Source organism: Mesoplodon densirostris, chromosome 2 (assembly GCF_025265405.1).
Source record: "Mesoplodon densirostris isolate mMesDen1 chromosome 2, mMesDen1 primary haplotype, whole genome shotgun sequence".
In the NCBI taxonomy this organism is placed as follows: Eukaryota; Metazoa; Chordata; class Mammalia; order Artiodactyla; family Ziphiidae; genus Mesoplodon; species Mesoplodon densirostris.
The window spans coordinates 154,835,747-154,856,567 of record NC_082662.1 but is presented as its reverse complement, the minus strand read 5'-3'; the positions used below and the strand labels follow the sequence as shown (position 1 = coordinate 154,856,567).

The 20,821-nt window shown below is 37.3% G+C and overlaps 1 protein-coding gene across 4 annotated transcripts in view; it reads right to left on the bottom strand.

The window, feature by feature from the left end:
• ACBD6 (acyl-CoA binding domain containing 6) overlaps positions 1-20,821 on the bottom strand; it is a 227,421-nt gene that overhangs the window by 124,250 nt on the left and 82,350 nt on the right. For all 4 annotated transcript variants that reach the window (XR_009531216.1, XM_060091180.1, XM_060091182.1 and 1 more), the window contains one exon: positions 12,260-12,349. Coding sequence is in view for 3 of the 4 variants with exons in the window: in XM_060091180.1 (XP_059947163.1) it covers positions 12,260-12,349 (90 nt within the window). In the remaining variant the exon portion in view is untranslated. The remainder of the gene's footprint in view (positions 1-12,259; positions 12,350-20,821) is intronic.

Genomic DNA, 20,821 nt, shown 5'->3' with positions numbered 1-20,821 from the left:
CAAGCACAGGTCACTATCCACACCTCCTGGCCTGGGAACTGTGCATCCCGTCATTGCCAGGGTCCCGTGATCCAGGGACAACTTCCCCAGGAGAACACATGGAACACCTCAGGCTGTGGCAATGTCACACCAGCCTCTGCCGCTGCAGGCTCACCCCGTATTCTGTACCCCTCCCTCACCCCAGCCTGAGTGAGCCAGAGCCCCCTAATCAGCTTCTCCTTTAACCCCCGCCTGTCTGGGTGAAGAAGAGACACCCTCAGGTGACCTACACGCAGAGGCGGGGCCAAAACCAAAGCTGAACCCCAGGAGCTGTGCGAACAAAGAAGAGAAAGGGAAATCTCTCCCAGCAGCCTCAGGAGCAGTGGATTAAATCTCCACGATCAACTTGATGTACCCTGCATCTGTGGAACACTTGAATAGACAATGATCATCCCAAAACTGAGGCAGTGGACTTTGGGAGCAACTGCAGACTTGGAGTTTGCTGTATGAGACTGACTACTTTCTGATTTATATGTTTATCTTAGTTTAGTTTTTAGTGCTTGTTATCATTGGTGGATTTATTTATTGGTTTGGTTGCTTTCTTTTTTTAATTACTTTTTTATTTTAATAATTAAAAAAATTTTTTAATTTTAATACCTTTATTTTATTTTATTCTATTTTTTTTCTCCCTTTTCTTCTGAGCCATGTGTCTGACAGGGTCTCAGTGCACCAGCTGGGTGTCAGGCCTGAGCCTTGGAAGTGGGAGAGCCAAGTTCAGGACACTGGACCACCAGAGACCTCCTGGCCCCATGTAATATCAATCAGTGAGAGCTGTCCCAGAGATCTCCTCCGTCTCAACGCTAAGACCCAGCTCCACTCAACGACCAGCAAGCTCCAGTGCTGGACACCCCATGCCAAACAACTAGCAAGACAGGAACACAACCCCAAACATTAGCAGAGAGGCTGCCTAAAATCATAGTAAGTTCACAGACACCCCAAAACACACTACCGGACTCGGTCCTGCCCACCAGAAAGACAAGATCCAGCCTCACCCACCAGAACACAGGCACTAGTCCCCTCCACCAGGAAGCCTACACAATCCACTGAACCAAGCTCACCTACTGGGGGCAGACACCAAAAACAATGGGAACTATGAACCTGCAGCCTGCGAAAAGGAGACCCCCAAACACAGTAAGTTAAGCAAAATGGGAAGACAGAGAAATACGCAGCAGATGAAGGAGCAAGGTAAAAACCCACCACACCAAACAAAACAAGAGGAAACAGGCAGTCTACCTGAAAAAGAATTCAGAGTGATGACAGTAAACATAAACCAAAATCTTGGAAATAGAATGGAGAAAATACAAGAAACGTTTAACAAGGATATAGAAGAACTAAAGAGAAAACAAACAATGATGAACAACACAATAAATGAAACTTAAAGTTCTCTAGAAGGAATCAATAGCAGAATAACTGAGGCAGAAGAACGGATAAGTGACCTTAAAGATGAAATAGTGGAAATAACTACCACAGAGCAAAATAAAGAAAAAAGAATGAAAAGAATTGAGGACAGTCTCAAGATACCTCTGGGACAACATTAAACGCACCAACATTTGAATTATAGGGGTCCCAGAAGAAGAGACAAAGAAAGGGACTGAGAAAATATTTGAAGAGATTATAGTTGAAAACTTCCCTAATATAGGAAAGGAAATAGTCAATCAAGTCGAGGAAGAAGAGAGAGTCCCATACAGGATAAATCCAAGGAGAAACACTCCAAGACACATATTAATCAAACTATCAAAAATTAAATACAAAGAAAAAATATTAAAAGCAGCAAGGGAAAAGCAACAAATGACATACAAGGGAATCCCTATAAGGTTAACAGCTGATCCTTCAGCACAAACTCTGCAAGCCAGAAAGGAGTGGCATGACATATTTAAAGTGATGAAAGGGAAAAACCTACAACCAAGATTACTCTACCCAGCAAGGATCTCACTCAGATTTGACGGAGAAATTAAAACCTTTACAGACAAGTAAAAGCCAGAGAATTCAGCACCACCAAACCAGCTTTACAACAAATGCTAAAGGACTTTCTCTAGGCAGGAAACACAAGAGAAGGAAAGGCCCTACAATAAGAAACCCAAAACAATTAAGATAATGGTAACAGGAACACACATATTGATAATTACCTTAAATATAAATGGTTTAATGCTCCAACTGAAAGACCCAGACAGGCTGAATGGATACAAAAACAAGACCTGTATATATGCTGTCTACAAGAGACCCACTTCAACCTAGGGACACATACAGACTGAAAGTGAAGGGATGGAAAAAGATATTCCATGCAAATGGAAATCAAAAGAAAGCTGGAGTAGCAATTCTCATATCAGACAAAATAGACTTTAAAATAAAGACTATTACAGGAGACAAAGAAGGACACTAAATAATGATCAAGGGATCAATCCAAGAAAAGAATATAACAGTTGTAAATATTTATGCACCCAACATAGGAGCACCTCAATACATAAGGCAAAAAATGCTAACAGCCATAAAAGGGTAAATCAAGAGTAACACAATAATAGCAGGGACTTTAACACCCCACTTTCACCAATGGACAGATCAACCAAAATGAAAATAAATAAGGAAACACAAGTTTTAAATGACACATTAAAGAAGATGGACCTAACTGATATTTATAGGACATTCCATTAAAAACAACAGAATACACTTTCTTCTTAAGTGCTCATGGAACATTCTCCAGGATAGATCATACCTTGGGTCACAAATCATGCCTTGGTAAATTTAAGGAAATTGAAATTGTATCAAGTATCTTTTCTGACCACAACATTATGAGCCTAGATATCAGTTACAGAAAAAAGAACTGTTAAAAAAATGCAGGGGCTCCCCTGGTGGCACAGTGGTTGAGAGGCCACCTGCCGACGCAGGGAACATGGGTTCATGCCCCGGTCCGGGAGGATCCCACATGCTGCGCCGCGGCTGGGCCCATGGGCCATGGCTGATGAGCCTGTGAGTCCGGAGCCTGTGCTCCACAACGGGAGGGGCCGCAGCAGTGAGAGGCCCGCGTACTGCAAAAAAAAAACAAACAAAAAACCCCCCAAAAAAACAAACCACATGGAGGCTAAACAACACACTACTAAATAACCAAGAGATCACTGAAGAAATCAAAGAGGAAATCAAAAAATACCTAGAAACAAATGACAATGAGAACACGACGACCCAAAACCTATGGGATGCAACAAAAGCAGTTCTAAGAGGGAAGTTCATAGCTATACAATCCTACTTCAAGAAACAAGAAAAATCTCAAATAAACAACCTAACCTTACACCTAAAGCAATCAGAGAAAGAAGACCAAAAAATCCCCAAAGTTAGCAGAAGGAAAGAAATCATAAAGATCAGATCAGAAATAAATGAAAGAGAAATGTAGGAAACGATAGCAAAGATCAATAAAACTAAAAGCTGGTTCTTTGAGAAGATAAACAAAATTGATAAACCATTAGCCAGATGCATCAAGAGAAAAAGGGAGAAGACAAATCAAAAGAATTAGAAATGAAAATGGAGAAGTAACAATTGACACTGCAGAATACAAAGGACCATGAGAGATTATCTATATGTCAATAAAATGGACAACCTGGAAGAAATGGACATATTCATAGAAAAGCACAACCTTCCAAGACTTAACCCGGAAGAGATAGAAAATATAAACAGACCAATCACAAGCACTGAAATTGAAACTGTGATTAAAAATCTTCCAACAAACAAAAGCCCAGGACCAGATGGCTTCACAGGAGAATTCTATCAAACATTTACAGAAGAGCTAAGACATATCCTTCTCAAACACTTCCAAAATATAGCAGAGGGAGGAACACTCCCAAATTCCTTCTACGAGGCCACCATCATGCTGATACCAAAACCAGACAAAGATGTTACAAAAAAAGAAAACTACAGGCCAGTATCACTAATGAACATAGATGGAAAAATCCTCAACAAAATACTAGCAAACAGAATCCAACAGCACATTAAAAGGATCATACACCATGATCAAATGGGGTTTATCCCAGGAATGCAAGGATTCTTGAATATATGCAAATCAATCAAGGTGATACACCATATTAACAAACTGAAGAATAAAAACCATATGATAATCTCCATAGATGCAGAAAAAGCTTTCAAAAAAATTCAACACCCATTTATGATAAAAACTCTCCAAAAGTAGGCATAGAGGGAACTTACCTCAACATAATAAAGGCCATATATGACAAACCCACAGCCAACATCGCTCTCAATGGTGAAAAACTAAAACCATTTCCACTCATATCAGGAACAAGACAAGGCTGCCCATTCTCACCACTATTATTCAACATAGTTTTAGAAGTTTTAGCCACAGCAATCAGAGACAAAAAAGAAATAAAAGGAATCCAAATCAGAAAAGAAGTGAAACTGTCACTGTTTGCAGATGACATAATACTATACATAGAGAATCCTAAAGATGCTACCAGAAAACTACTAGAGCTATTCAATGAATTTGGTAAAGTAGCAGGATACAAAATTAATGCACAGAAATCTTTTGCATTCCTATACACTAGCGATGAAAAATCTGAAACTGAAATTAAGGAAACACTCCCACTTACCACTGCAACAAAAAGAATAAAATACCTAGGAATAAACCTACCTAAGCAGACAAAAGACCTGTATGCAGAAAACTATAAGCCACTGATGAAAGAAATTAAAGATGATAGCAACAGATGGAGAGATATATCATGTTCCTGTATTGGAAGAATCAACATTGTGAAAACGACTATACTACCCAAAGCAATCTACAGATTCAATGCAATCCCTATCAACCTACCAATGGCATTTTCCACAGAACTAGAACAAAAAATGTCACAATTTGTATGGAAACATAAAAGACCTCGAATAGCCAAAGCAATATTGAGAAAGAAAAAGGGAGCTGGAGGAATCAGGCTCACTGGCTTCAGACTATACTACAAAGCTACAGTAATCAAGACAGTATGGTACTGGAACAAAAACAGAAATATAGATCAATGGAACAAGAGAGAAAGCCCAGAGATAAACCCACGCACATATGGTCACCTTATCTTTGATAAAGGAGGCAAGAATATATAATGGAGAAAAGACAGTCTCTTGGATAAGTGGTGCTGGGAAAACTGGAGAGCTACATGTAAAAGAATGAAATTAAAACACTCCTAAAACCATACACAAAAATAAACTCAAGGGCTTCCCTGGTGGCGCAGTGGTTGAGGGTCCGCCTGCCGATGCAGGGGATACGGGTTCGTGCCCCGGTCTGGGAAGATCCCACATGCCGCGGAGTGGCTGGGCCCGTGAGCCATGGCCGCTGGGCCTGTGCGTCCGGAGCCTGTGCTCCGCAATGGGGGAGGCCACAACAGTGAGATGCCCGCGTACAGCAAAAAAAAAAAAAAAAAAAAAAAAAAAAAAAAAAAAAAAAAAAAACTCAAAATGGATTAAAGACCTAAATGTAAGGACAGACACTATAAAACTCTTAGAGGAAAACATAGGCAGAACACTCTGTGACATATATCACAGCAAGATCCTTTTTGACCCACCTTCTAGAGAAATGGAAGTAAAAACAAAAACAAATGGGACCTAATGAAACTTAAAAGCTTTCGACAGCAAAGGAAACCATAAACGAGACGAAAAGACAACCCTCAGAATGGGAGAAAATATTTGCCAATGAAGCAACTGACAAAGGATTAATCTCCAAAATATACAAGCAGCTCATGCAGCTCAATATCAGAAAAACAAACAACCCAATGCAAAAATGGGCAGATGACCTAAATAGACATTTCTTCAAAGAAGATATACAGATTGCCAACAAACACATGAAAGGATGCTCAACATCACTAATTATTAGAGAAATGCAAATCAGAACTACAATGAGGTATCACCTCACACCAGTCAGAATGGCCATCATCAAAAAATCTATAAACAATAAATGCTGGAGAGGGTGTGGAGAAAAGGGAACACTCTTGTACTGTTCGTGGGAATGTAAATTGATACAGCCACTATGGAGAACAGTATGGAGGTTCCTTAAAAAACTAAAAACAGAACTACCATATGAACCAGCAATCCCACTAGTGGGCATATACCCTGAGCAAACCATAATTCAAAAAGAGTCATGTACCAAAATGTTCATTGCAGTACTATTTACAATAGCCAGGACAAGGAAGCAACCTAAGTGTCCATTGACAGATGAATGGGTAAAGAAGATGTGGCTTATATATACGATGGAATACTACTCAGCCATAAAAAGAAACGAAATTGAGTTATTTGTAGTGAGGTGGATGGACCTAGAGTCTGTCATACAGAATGAAGTAAGTCAGAAAGAGAAAAACAAATACCGTATGCTAACAGATATATATGGAATCTAAAAAGGTTCTGAAGAACCTAGGGGCAGGACAGGAATAAAGATGGAGACGTAGAAAAGAGACTTGAAAACACGGGAAGGGGAAGGATAAGCCAGGACGAAGTGAGAGAGTGGCATGGACATATATACACTACGAAATGTAAAATACATAGCTAGTGGGAAGCAGCCGCATAGCACAGGGAGATCAGGTTGGTGCTTTGTGACCATCTGGAGGGGTGAGATAGGGAGGGTGGGAGGGAGGCTGAAGAGGGAGGGGATATGGGGATATATGTATACATATAGCTGACTCACTTTGTTATACAGCAGAAACTAACACAACAATGTAAAGCAATTACACTCCTATAAAGATGTTCAAAAAAAAAAAAAAAAAGAAGGCCAACAGGTGAGCAGCATGTCAAGTTCTTCAGAACCAGTGGAACTCAGCATACCATAAGCTAGGAGTATCTGAGAAATAAGTGGAGAGGTAAGCAAGGTCCAGATCATGAAGCGTTTTATAGGGCAAATTAAGTTTAGATTTTATCTTAGAATAATAAAAGTAAAGAAGAGAACATTTGAAAATTAGCATTTTATTCTTTTTTCCCTAATTTAATTTATTTATTTTCGGCTGTGTTGGGTCTTTGTTGCAGTGTGCAGACTTCTCATTGCAGTGGCTTCTCTACTTGTGGAGCATGGGCTCTAGGCGCACGAGCTTCAGTAGTTGTGGCTCGCGGGCTCTAGAGTGCAGGCTCAGTGGTTGTGGCACACAGGCTCAGTTACTCCACGGCATGTGGGATCTTCCCAGACCAGGGCTCAAACCCGTGTGCCCTGCATTGGCAGGTGGATTCTCAACCTCTGCACCACCAGGGAAGCCCCTGAAAATAAGCATTTTAGAAAGAATCTCCAGATGAAAAGTGGGAAATGTATCGAAGGACATCAAGATTAGAAGCAGGGATATAGTTGAGAGCTGCTGAAATAATTTAATAAGCTTAAACTAGTGTGCTGGCAATGCTGAAATAGAGAAGTGGATAGATTTGAGGTACACTTAGCAGGCAGAACCTACAGGACTTCAGTGGGTGTGAGAATGAGAGAAGAATAAACGATGAGTCCTGGAGCACTGGGTGGATGCTGATGCCAATTATGGGGGGGCAGGGACGGTGGCTGTTGAGAGATGGTAAGTTCAGTGTTAGACACTGGGCGTTTGAAGTGTCTGAGGGGTGTCCAAGAAATATATGTTGCTGCAGCTACTGGCTGAGAGACAGGTTGGAGATAAAGAGGTCTTCTATTTTGTCTGTGAAATAAGGGAAAATGTGAGAATAAGAAAGACCATAAGACTTGCCAGTCAAAATTAAAGATGGATACCACGATTTATGGTAATATCCGGGCTGAGTAATTTTTTTTTCTAGCTTTGCCCAGACCCAGAGTGTAGATATATAGAAGGCAGGCAACTGTAATCAGAATTAGCATTTTGCCAGGTGGCTACCACAGCTGAAAAACAGGGAATGGGAATGAAGATGAGGATAATTGCATGAGAGTGGACAAAATGAACTAAAATGGGAGAAGGTAGATCAGTCAAGGGACTCAGGATTTCCATAAAGTCAAATAAGAGATTTAGAGTGAAGTGAATTGGAGAGTATAATTAGAACTGAAAATTTCAGACTTGATGAAAAGTTCAGGGTGAGCCCAGGAGGCCGAGGGGGCTAAAGTGGAATGGATGTATATGCCAACAAATATTATGTAAAGGAAAAGCATTTTATATCTATCTTTAGTATAATTTATACTAAATTAAAAAGCAAACTCCTAGGGCTTCCCTGGTGGTGCAGTGGTTGAGAGTCCGCCTGCTGATGCAGGGGACAAGGGTTTGTGCCCCAGTCCAGGAAGATCCCACATGCCGCGGAGTGGCTGGGCCGGTCACATGCCGCGGAGTGGCTGGGCCGGTGAGCCATGGCCCTTGAGCCTGCGCGTCCGGAGCCTGTGCTCCGCAACAGGAGAGGCCACAACAGTGAGAGGCCCACGTACTGAAAAAAAAAAAAAAAAAAGCAAACTCCTAAATAAGACAAGGATGCCCACTTTAACTACTTTTATTCAACATAGTACTAGAAGGTCTAGTCAGAGCAGTTAGGCAAGAAAATGAAATAAAAGGCATCCAAGTTGGAAAGGAAGAAGTAAAATTATCTCTGTTCATAGACAACATATCTTATATGTAGAGAACCCTTAAGATTCCACAAAAAGCTGTTAGAACTAATAAGCGAATTCAGCAAAGTTGCAGGATAAAAAATCAACACACAAAAATCACTTGCATTGGGCTTCCCTGGTGGTACAGTGGTTGAGGGTCCGCCTGCCGATGCGGGGGACACGGGTTCGTGCCCCGGTCCGGGAGGATCCTGCGTGCCACGGAGCGGCTGGGCCCGTGGGCGCTGAGCCTGTGCGTCTGGAGCCTGTGCTCCGCAACGGGAGAGACCACAACAGTGAGACGCCTGCGTACCGTAAAAAGAAAAAATCACTTGCATTTCTAAACACTAACAATGAATAATCAAAAAAAGAAATTTAGAAAATAGTTTCATTTACAATAGTGTCAAAAAAGAATAAAATACTCAGGAATAAACTAAACCAAGGAGGCAAACGTACTGTACACTGAAAATTATAAAACAATGCTGAAAGAAATTAGAGACACAAAAAAAGGCCATTCCATGGATTGGAAGACTTCATTGTTAAGATGACAATACAGGTATCCCTTGCTTTTCAAAAGTCTGCTTTATGCCACTTCACTTTTACTAAAGACCTACATTAGTACCTGTTTTTGCTAACCGAAAGAAATCTGAAGACGATTTTTGCTTTTACAAAAAAAGGCGAAAAGCAAAACCAACGCTCACCCTTTGTTTTGCAGCTGGCTATTGTAGAGGCAGCACGCACCCTGAGCACCAAGAGCGGCACCACCTAGCTCCTTCTCCAGGAACTACAATGTGCATCTCAGCACGAAGCCATCATAACTTTTAACTGTGTGAGCATCTGTGCTTTATCTCAGTTTACTTTGTGCATTCGTTAGCAAGATGTGTCCTAAGGTAATTGCTTCTTTGCTTTACATCATTTTGGCTTACAAAAGGTTTCGTAGGAATGCTTTACTTTCAGAGAGCAGAGGAAACCTGTACTGCCCAAATCGATCTATAGATTTAATGCAATCTCCATCAAAACCCCAATGACTTTTTCGTAGAATTAGAAAAATCCATCCTAAAATTCATATGGAAACTTAAGGGACCCAGAATAGCCAAAACAATCTGGAAAAAGAAAAACAAGTTGGAAGTCTCACACTTTCTGATTTCAAAAATTACTACAAAGCTACAGTAATCAAACCAGTGTAGTAGTGGCATTAAGACAGACATAGAGACCAATGGAATAGAATAGAGATCCCAAACTCTTGCATATATGGTCAAGTGATTTTTGACAAGGGGTGTCAGGACCATTCAGTGAAGAAAGGACAGCCTTTCAATAAATGGCGCTGGGAAAACTGACTATCCACATGCAAAGAAATGAAGCTGGACCCTTACATTACCTTTTACTCAAAATGGGTCAAAAAACAAAGCTAAAATTATAAAGCTCTTAAAGAAAACCTGGGAAAAATCTTCATGGCATGACATTTTGCAATTATTTCTTGGATATGACACCAAAAACACAGGCAACAAAAGGAAAAATACATAAGTTGAACTTCATCAAAATTTTAAACTATTGTGCATCAAAGGACACTATTATCAGCAGAGTGAAAGAAAACCCAAAGAATGGGAGAAAATATTTGTAAATCATGCATCTGATAAGGGGTTGATATCCAGACTGTATAAAGACTTCTTACAGCTTAACAACAAAAAACCCCCAAACAACCCAATTAAAGAATGGGCAAAGGACATCAATAGACATTTCTCCAAAGAAGATATACAAATGACCAAAATTGATTGTTCAACATTAATAATGTTAAACATCATTAATCATTATGGAAGTGAAATTAAAACCACAAGGAGATACCACTTCACACCCACCAGGATGGCTAATATCAGAAATACAGAAAATAACAAGTGTTGGTAAGGATTTGGAGAAACTGGAACAATTGTGCATTTTTGATGGGAAGGTAGAATGGTGCAGCCACTGTGGAAATGGTATGGTGATTCTTCAAAACATTAAACAAAGAATTACCATATGATCCAGCAATTCCACTTCTGGGTATATACTCAAAAGAAGTGAAAGCAAGGATTCAAACAGACATTTGTTACCCATATTCATAGAAGTATTAATCACAACAGCCGAAAAACGAAAGTCACCTAAGTCTGTAGATGGATATCTGGATAAACAAAATATGGTATATACGTACAATGCAACATTAGTTAGTTTTAAAAAGGAAAGAAATTTTGACACATGCTGCATCAGGGACGAACCTTGAAGACATCATGCTAAGCGAAATAAGTCAGTCACAAAAGGACAAATATTGTATGATTCTATTTATATGAGGTATCTAGAGTAGTCAAATTCATGAAGAGAGAAAGTAGAATGGTGGCTGCCAGGGGCTGAGGGGGTGGGGTGAGGAATGGGGAGCTAGTTATGAGTACAGAGTTTCAATTGGAGAAGATGAAAAGGTTCTAGAGATGAATGGTGGTGATGGTTGAACACCATAAAAGTAGTTAATGCCACAGAACTGTACACTTAAAATGGTTAAAGTGGTAAATTTTATGTTATATATATTTTGCCACAGTCAAAAAAAAAAAAGAGAAAAAGAAAGAAAGAAAACTTCAGGATAAATCTTAATGACCTTGGATTTGGCAAAGGTTTCTTAGGTATGATGCCAAAAGCACAACCAACAAAAGGAAATAGATACACTGGACTTCATCAAAATTAAAAACTTTACGTGCACCAAAGGACACTATTAAGAAAGCGAAAAGACAGCCCACGAAAAGGGAGAAGATATCTGCAAATCATACATCTGATAATGGTCTAATGTCCAGAATATAAAGAATTTTTAGATCTTAAATATAAAAGACAACTCAGTTTAAAAGGGGGTGAAACACTTAAATAGACATTTTTCCAAAGAAAACATATAAACTGTCAACAAGTACATGAAAAGATACTCAACGTCATTAGGGAAATGCAAATCAAATCCATACCATGATGAGATATCACTTCATGCCCACTAGAATGGCTAATGAACAGAAAAATAACGTGTATTGGCGAAGAAGTGGAAAAACTTGAACACCCCTGAATTTCTGGTGGGAATGTAAAATGGTGTAGCTCCTGTGGAAAAGTTTGGAGGTTCCTCAAAAAGTTAAACATCAACTTACCATATAACTTAAATTCCCCTCCTAGGTACAGAACCAAAAGAACTGAAAACAAGTGTTTAAACAAAAACATGTACACAAATTGTTCACTGCAATTATTCACAACTGCCAAAGGGTGGAAACAACCCAACTGCTCATCAACTGATGAACTGATAAAATGTGGTCTATCCAGACAACGGAATATTATTTAGCCACAAAAAGGAATGAAGTACTGTTACATGTTACAACATGGATAATCCTTGAAAATAGGCCAAGTGAAAGAAGCCAGAAACAAAGGCCAAATATTTTATGACTCCATTTATATGAAATATCTAGAAGAGGCAAATCCACTGAGAAAGCAGATTCATTGTTGCTAAGGTCTGGAGTGAGGGGGAAATAGGGAGTGACCGCTTAATGGGTACAAAGCGTACTCCCGGGGTGATGAAAATGCTGCAGGACAAGACACTAGTGATGGTTGCACATTGTTAAATGCCACTCGACTGTACACTTTAAAATTGTTAATATGGTAAATTTTATGTGGCTTTTACCCCAATTTTTTTTAAAAAAGCTCCCTTTTCATCACTCTTACCTGACAGTTAATATCGGCCCTATGTTGTAGCAGGACTGTGACTAGTTCCTTATGTCCTCGATCACAAGCCCAATGGAGTAGAGCTCTGCCCTAAAAACACAGAAAAAGATAAATGAATGTGTTAATCCAGTTGTGGGACCGTATAAAAGATACAAGGTCTGAAGAAAGACGGAGTAATATGCAAAAATGCAGATGAACTATTCTAAGAATGATGGATATAAAATGTTCTATGGGAAAAGCAGCAGACTGGAAATCAGTAGAAAGTCCTGAGTTCTACTTCTGGAATCTGTTCTGTACTAGCCCAGTGACTTTCTTCAGCTGAACAGTTTCCTCACCCACAGCGTGGGGGTAACACTATCAACAGTAATACCAATAACATGTGTTGAATGAATGAGTTACAAAATAACGCTCTGTAAATTTTAAAGAACTCTATAAAGGTAAGAGATAGTTTTAAATTATGTCCACTTCTGGTGAAAAAAATCCTATGGATAAAAAAAAAAAGTACTTAAACCTAGGTAGAGATCATAATCTAAATGCAGTTTATCTAAATTTACTCAAGTTTATTCCTTAAAGTGTAAGAAAATTTAATCACTTTGAAACTAAGCATTTCCCCTTCATATCCCAAATTTACACCCTGAAATATCCCCAAAACGTTAGTAAAGTCTGCTAGTGTTTATCTTCAAATGTTGACTGTGAAAGCCACTTGTAAAACAGAATAGATATTAACTGTCAGGAGACAAAAGTACTAAATATGAAACATTAATTTTAACTGTTGTCTACCAAGGATGAACGGTTACTCTCAATGTGTTAATTCTTTTCTCCACTGTCAGAAGTCTTAGTTTAGTTAATGAAAGGAGCCTCCTCGGTCCAAAGAATAAACAAAACCCCCAAAGCTAAGGGCTCTTCTGAAGAAATGAGTGATGTATGGCTTAACACTACTTTTTTCAGGGTGGTAGTGATGTCATTTTTTAAAGAATGGAATGTTTTTCCAAATTAAGTTGAAATCCCTGCTTTATGTCATTTTAGAAAAGATTTAAGCAGATATAAGCTGGGACAAAGATGACTTTAAAGTAAAAAGCACCTTTCAAGAAAGCTTTTCTAAACTCACACGCTTCACCTTTCAGACTCTCTTCACATACCTATTAGTTCAACTAATCAAACCAGGAACTATTCTTGAAACAAACAAACAAAAAAAGCAAGACAACTTCTTCCTTACAAATTGTCCTTTTCTTTTTCTTTCATTTGCTCAATTTATTTTTACTTACCTGTGAATATCTGTTTTGCAATAGGCTTACACAAAATCCAAAGAGGAAGGGAAGCAAAAAATTTTAAAACGTGGGCAAATCATTCGCAGTTTATTGTAACAGCAAAACTACTTTGCTCAGAGCCCACTAAAAATTTTTTTAAATGGAGACAATTCTAAAAGCCAAGTAAAACATGTACTGTGGAGTAGAGAATAGAGTTGCCTATGTTAAATGTTCTCCAGCTCTAATGTGTACTGATTTAGTGTTACTAGAGCACTAATTTCAAAACCCTCTATACGAATAAACAGATATTCTAATTAGACTCTCAGAACTAATACCAATGTATAAAATATTTTATAGTTCAATGTAATTATTTCACAGCTTTTACATTAAAATAATCAGATAAAATGTCAAAGTCTGTATCATTCTTAGTTCTAATTTTAACTGTACATTTTATGGCTATTAAGTTAAATTAACAAGAATTACTGTATAGTTAAAATGATGTCTGATAGACTTACACAGAGCACCTACCAGAAGTACCTAATAGTTAAGTAAGAAAACATAATGTTAATATATCTAGTATTTTTACTACAAGATGTACAGATAATTTCTATTTCTCAACCAGATTCCTGATTTCTCCTTAGGTTTAAACCAATAGGGTTACATCAACTAATGCTAAATTATAAATCCTTAGCTGTTTCAGTGGGAAAGCAGACAAGCAACGCATTTTACTGTTAATGGGGAGTTATATTTTAAATTTCCCATATGTGGTGCCAAAAATTTACTTTAGAGGAAACACCTATGACTGGACCTCAGTAGTGATCTTCACTTTGGATATATTTTCTAGAAGGGTGGCACTTGTATAGCAATGTTTTAAGGAGGATGATGTGCTCTCAGACATTTACACTATGCTTTTTAACAGGTTTTCTGACCTGCAATGTAATTAATTTTTGTAACACATTATTTTAATGGTACACTAATTAACCTTGAATTAGAATGAATTCTCTGACAATGACTTTCTGCAGACGGGCTGAAGACAGCTACATTAAGACCACCTAATGATTAATATTTTTATGCAGCATTAAGAAGTTCAAAAACAAGAGCAGGATTAAACATACTTGTAAATAAGCATAGATAAAGTAAATCAGGCTTTGGAATTTTTGCCTTCAAATATCCTGCATTTAAATGAACAAAGATCAGCACAGCCAGATATCTGAATGTGATAACTCTTTACTTCTTCAAATTGTAGAGTTCCTGTAAACATACTCTAATTTAAGATTATTAGTTCAAGTAATAAATAACCAGTAATTTGCAGAGATACTATCCTCATAACCCCTACTGATAAAATCAGTAAATAAACACCTGTGGTTTCTTTCCTTTCTCTTTGTTAGCCATAAACATATATGGACCAGTAAAATGCAATTATTAAATTTATTAAATTAGTTTAGATACAGGATTCCATAATTTCTCTTCCAGAAGGAAAACCATCAATTAGGTGCACATTAAATTTATATTTGCTTAAAGATTTTATACAAACTTATGAGATATTTTACCTATTTTTAGATATAATTGTTTTATCTTCTATGAATGATATAATCTCTTACAAATTTTCAAGTTAAATTTATTTTTACTGTTACCACAAAAGCTGACAATTGTTTGTTTGCTTCTGGTTTTAATAACTTCTGAAAGAATATCGCAGAACTATTTGGGACATTTGTGGGGAAAGCCATTATTAAAAGGAATCTTTGTTAGGCCAGCAGAAGACCACAAGCACTGTTTCGAGAGCTCTGGATAAATTCTGGAATTCAAACACAGTAAAACACAGTGGGGAAGAAAGAGTTCCCATCTGTTAACCAAGGGTGCACATACCATTTTACCTCAGACAGATGAATGACTCTAAAGTGCTTGGAAAGTGCAGGGTGGCAGCTAACCTATTAAGTGGTATTACTTTCATACCTTCTGGAAAATACAGAGTGAGTCTTAATATTTTATATGCTTCTTTGATATCCTTGGTTACTTGTTCTTAAACCATGTAGAATTTTTAAAAATTAGATTTTCTCCTGGATATCACAAATTAAATGAAAAGAGATGGTATTATAAAATGACTCGATATTCTTAGGGTATTTTGAGAACAGATACAAACAAAGCATGTACACCATATATACAGTAGACAAAAACATGGCAAAGTTGGTATGTTTAAATTTGGTAACCGAGTTGCCATTCTATCAAAGATGGCATGGTATAGTACTGTCTAATTACTAAGTGAAATACTACAAATAGGTTGACTTGAATTCCTCTCTCCAAAAAATTGGGTTTCAATTTACAATTGATTGACTTCAGCTACCAATAACCTGTAGTGTCTCTGCCTCCTCTCTCCTATCCCTATCTTCTACCCTTTGCTGCTGCCAGTGTAGCAGCTGGCTACAGTGAGAACTCCCCCACCTGCAACCACCAGAAACTACACAAAGCCTCCTACTTCCACCCACCTCTCATTAGTGAACCAACAATGTTCTTTCAAAAACTCAGACAGCAGTAGGATTGGGTGGCAGTTTATGATCTCAAGATGTGGCTAGCATGGAAGCTAACACACATTGAAAATAAGTGAATACTTGATCTCCTTCACTGGCTAAGATCTAAGGTAAAAGGAAATGGTATTGCTGAGCTATCAGGGAATTCAGAAGGATTTTAAATACACTACTTTAGAAACTCCCTCTATAAGCATTTACTAAGCCATAATGTTAGTAACTAAAGGGTTAAGGAGTAAGCAAGGGAGATATTACTTCATCCTGTATAAAATAATAAGTAATCCAGTGATAATAATAAGGTAGCCAGGTGTCCATCAGAAGATAATGGATAAATACACTACGATGAATTCATATTCATACAATGGAATATTAGTCAACAATGTAAAGGAAGGAAATACTGATCTATATGACAATATCAATGAACTTCAAAAACACTATGCTAAATGAAAGAAGCCTTACACAAAAAAGTACATATTATGATTCCATCTATATAAAGTTCTAGAACAGGCAAAACCAATCTATGGTAGAAGGATTATCAGAACAGTGGTTACCATTGTACGATTAGGAGAAAGAACTACCTGGGATGGGGCATGAGGGAATTTTCTGGGGTGACAGTAACGTTCTATATCTTGACAGGAGTTTTGATTACACAGGTATGTGCATTTGTCAAAATTAATTGAATGTGCACTTCAGATTTGTGCATTTCATTGTATATATACATGTTACCTTAAAAGAAGAACCAAACTAATACTGAACTCTAGTTAATGATATGTATGCTGAAGCATTTAGAAGAAAATTTATTGCCTATAAAATACTCTGAAATGCATCAAGAACATAGATCAATTGATGGATGGATAGAGAAACGGCTAGATATTGATAAAGCAAACATAGTAAAATAACTAGTGGTAGAATCTAGTGGTAGGGATATAGATGCTCACTGTAAAATTCTTTCAACTTTCCTGTATGTTTACAAATTTTCATAATAAAGTGTTGGAAAAAAACAAAAATTTGCACACCCACACTCACAGCCGCATTATTCACAATAGCCAAAATATGAAAGCAACCCAACTGTCCACAGATGGATATTTAGATAAACGAAATGCAATATATACATACAAATATCATTCATTTTTAAAAAGGAAGGAAACTTTGACATGTTATAACATGGACGAACCTTGAAGACATTATGCTAACTGAAATAAGCCAGTCTCAAGAGAGCTTGTGTATGATTGTATGATTCCATTTACACGAAGTACCTAGAGTAGTCAGATTCATAGACACAGAAAGTAGAATGGTGGCTGCCAGGGGCTGTGGGAAGGGGAGGAATGAGGAGTTAGTGTTTAACAGGTCCAGAATTTCAGTTGGGGAAGATGAAAAAGTTCTGGAGATACACGGTGGTGATGGTTAAACAATGTAAAAGTATTTAATGACACAGAACTGTACACTTGAAAATGGTTAAATCTGTGAATTTTGTTATGTATATTTTACCATGACAAAAAAATTTTTTAAAAGTATGCTGCCAAAGCTCGTAAGATTTAAATGACTTTCACTATTTTCTCATTCTGCATTAAGTACGAGTTTCTGGTGTAAAGTATTACCATAGGCTTGATTTTTAAATGGTGCTGCCTGTATTAATACAAATGAGCATAATTTGACAGTTCAGAATGCATTTCTCAATTATTAGTGTGAATAAACAAAGTTCCTTCAAATTAATATGTTTATCAACTACATAACCAAACTAGCATATACTCAAGTGTAGAAAGTTATTTAAGAGGATGAATTTTTTCCTTCCTTTCTTAAATAGAAGCATAAATTGAGCCTTAGTACACTGACTCTGCCTCTTAAACCTTTTGCTTCTTTGTTAGGTTAGTACTGTCAGTTTTGCCAGATTTTGCAGCAGTTTCTCAAGCCAAAAGCATGTAAACTGTATTCTGACATGAGCCACCAATTTAAAACAAAGCAAGTACAGAAAGGAATGGAGTCAAGAGAAAGGTGATCTTCTTCAAAGTATTTGAAAGAATCAATAAACATATGGAAAATGGTATAAAATTAGACCTTCAAAAGGACAGAAAGAACTTAACTAAAGAAGTAGCTCAATAAAAGAGGAATTTTTGAGTGTATTAGACAAAAATCTATGGAAAAACCAATGAATTGTATGAATGCTTCTGGGGGGAGTGATGATACTGCACTGGAATAATGTCATCTAATTCATTCAAATATTATTATATTGCTACATTTGTTCTAAAACAAATTTAAATTAATGTAAAAGTTTAAAATACTATTTAAGGGACTTCCCTGGTGGCACAGTGGTTAAGAATCCGCCTGCCAATGCTGGGGACATGAGTTCAAGCCCTGGTCTGGGAAGATCCCATGTGCCATGGAGCAACTAAGCCCGTGCACCACAACTACTGAGCCTGTGCTCTAGAGCCCGTGCGCCACAACTACTGAGCCCGTGTGCCACAACTACTGAAACCCACGCACCTAGAACCCGTGCTCCGCAACAAGAGAAGACACCGCAATGAGAAGCTTGCCCACCACAATGAAGACCCAGCACAGCCAAAAATAAATTAATTAGAAATAAATAAAATATTATTTAAATATCACTAAGAAGCATGTATTCAGTGTCTACTGTATATGGCACTGATCTGAGAAATAAACTGTGTGACAAGAATTGTACAGACATAATATGTGCCTGATGATTGATAAGAAATATTCTGTTCATATATTAAGTATACTTTATAAATTATTTAAATCATCCAAGATATTTTCTTGGAAGAACTATAAGTATGTGGCATGTGTGAAGAGTTATATTAACTGACTCAAAAAATAAAAATTGAAGCACCATTTTAAAAAATGTATAAGCTTTTAGATCTTCACATTTCTCTTCATATTATCTACACCTCAATTTCCAAACATTTCTGCAAATGATTAAAAAATTTAATAGAAGCTGTAATTTAAATAAAAAATGAGTACATAGAACACCATGATGCTATAAACTTGGAACCTATAGCATCCTGAATAGTAAGTATAACTACAAAACTTTTTTCTATTACATGAAATATAGACAGCGTCCTAATTACCATATCAGTAGGAAACACCACATAATTTTCTCAAATTAGAAATATATGCCTTACTATATTTGTAGCAATTACAACTTAAATAAAAGATACACACCAGGAACTATACTTGTGTATAATAAAATAACTTCATTATAGAATAGGAATATTTTATTTAAAAGGCATTTTATATATATATATGTTCATGTGCTATGATAGCTATAGATTCAAATCTAAGCATTTTAGGCAATATAATAATTATGTTTATTTCAATATGTGGGAGTGCAAATGTGGCTTATCATGTTATGACTATAATTAAATTTCTCTATGTGCTCACAAAAAATTTTAAGTGAAATAAATGTAATTTTTAATCATCTCAGGGAAAGACTGAAATTGGGCTGAATCTGCTGAATGAACATTTTAAATAAAGTCGTATACCATTCCAAAGAATCTTAGGCAATCAGTAGTGAAATAACTCAAGCTCAAATATTAGACAAACACCTAGAAGACCATGTTCTTTCAAAACTGTAATTGTTACCCAACTTATTATAGTAGGGAAATGTCTTTTTAGCTAGCAACTTAACTTTGAGATTATATACTTTTAATCCATCATCAAAGCTTGCAAACTTGTTTTATTTGCTAGAGCTTTAAGTGTCATGAAGCAGTACCCTTTATTTTATTTAGGATGTTAATTTTAAGCTCCCACCTCCCTCACGTTCTTAAATTAATTCATACAAATCCCTGATTAATAATAAAAGGACTTGCCATCAGTATTTAGAGCCCAGCCCGAGTTGTCATGGCTGAAAGGGCAGAAATCTGCTTGGAGCAATGAGAGAACCCAACTGAATTCTGGGCGTCTCAGTCTATGAATGTGTAAGCACTTCATCTGTTCATGGAAACACAAGTGTTCTGGCAGACTTGGGGGAAAGGCAGCTGCATGGGTAACAAACTGGAAGACCTGGGAAACCGTACTGTATCAAAGTCACTAAATGACAGAAGCAAGATATTTTACAAGTGTTACTTTTATTTTCACATAAAAATGGTGTTGTTTAGTGTAAGCTATTTGAGTTCTAGACATTTATTTTATCCCTATCATTGCTGCCCAATGATCCCTGCAGAGGTCACAGGTGGATTTGACTATTCTATAAAAGAAATTGTTGCAAATCAGAGCACAACAGTAGCAGGGTCGACTGGAAATTGATTATCCTTCTTAAATCCAGTGGTGAAAAGAACACTCTCTCAGACCTGCATTTCCACTTAGCAGTTGTATGTACTCGAACAAGTAATGTGTACATCTCTGAAATAGTTCCTGTCTGTGAACTAAGGATAACATCTACCTTACAGGGCTGTTATAAAGACAACACGGTAGTAAGTGAAAGTACCATACAGAGTTGTAAATATGGGGAAAGTACTCTGTAAACTATAACCCACACTGTATAAAATAGTATTATTTGAAAGATGGAGAATTCTAACAGGGATAATATAGTACATACACAATCATTTCCAGTGAAAAAGTGACCTTGAAAAGTTAAGTGGGCTTTTCATTTCCAGTTCCATATATAAGGAGCTAGGAAGTTGCCACTCCATCCTAACAACAAACAAAAAAGCTGAAGAGACTGAAAAATCAACAATTCTTAGATCCATAAGAAAGGGAAAGACACAGGGCAAACCACTGCCCCTGAGACTAGAGAGACAAATAGGTGAATTCGACATCCTGGAGCAGAGCCTCACAAGTGG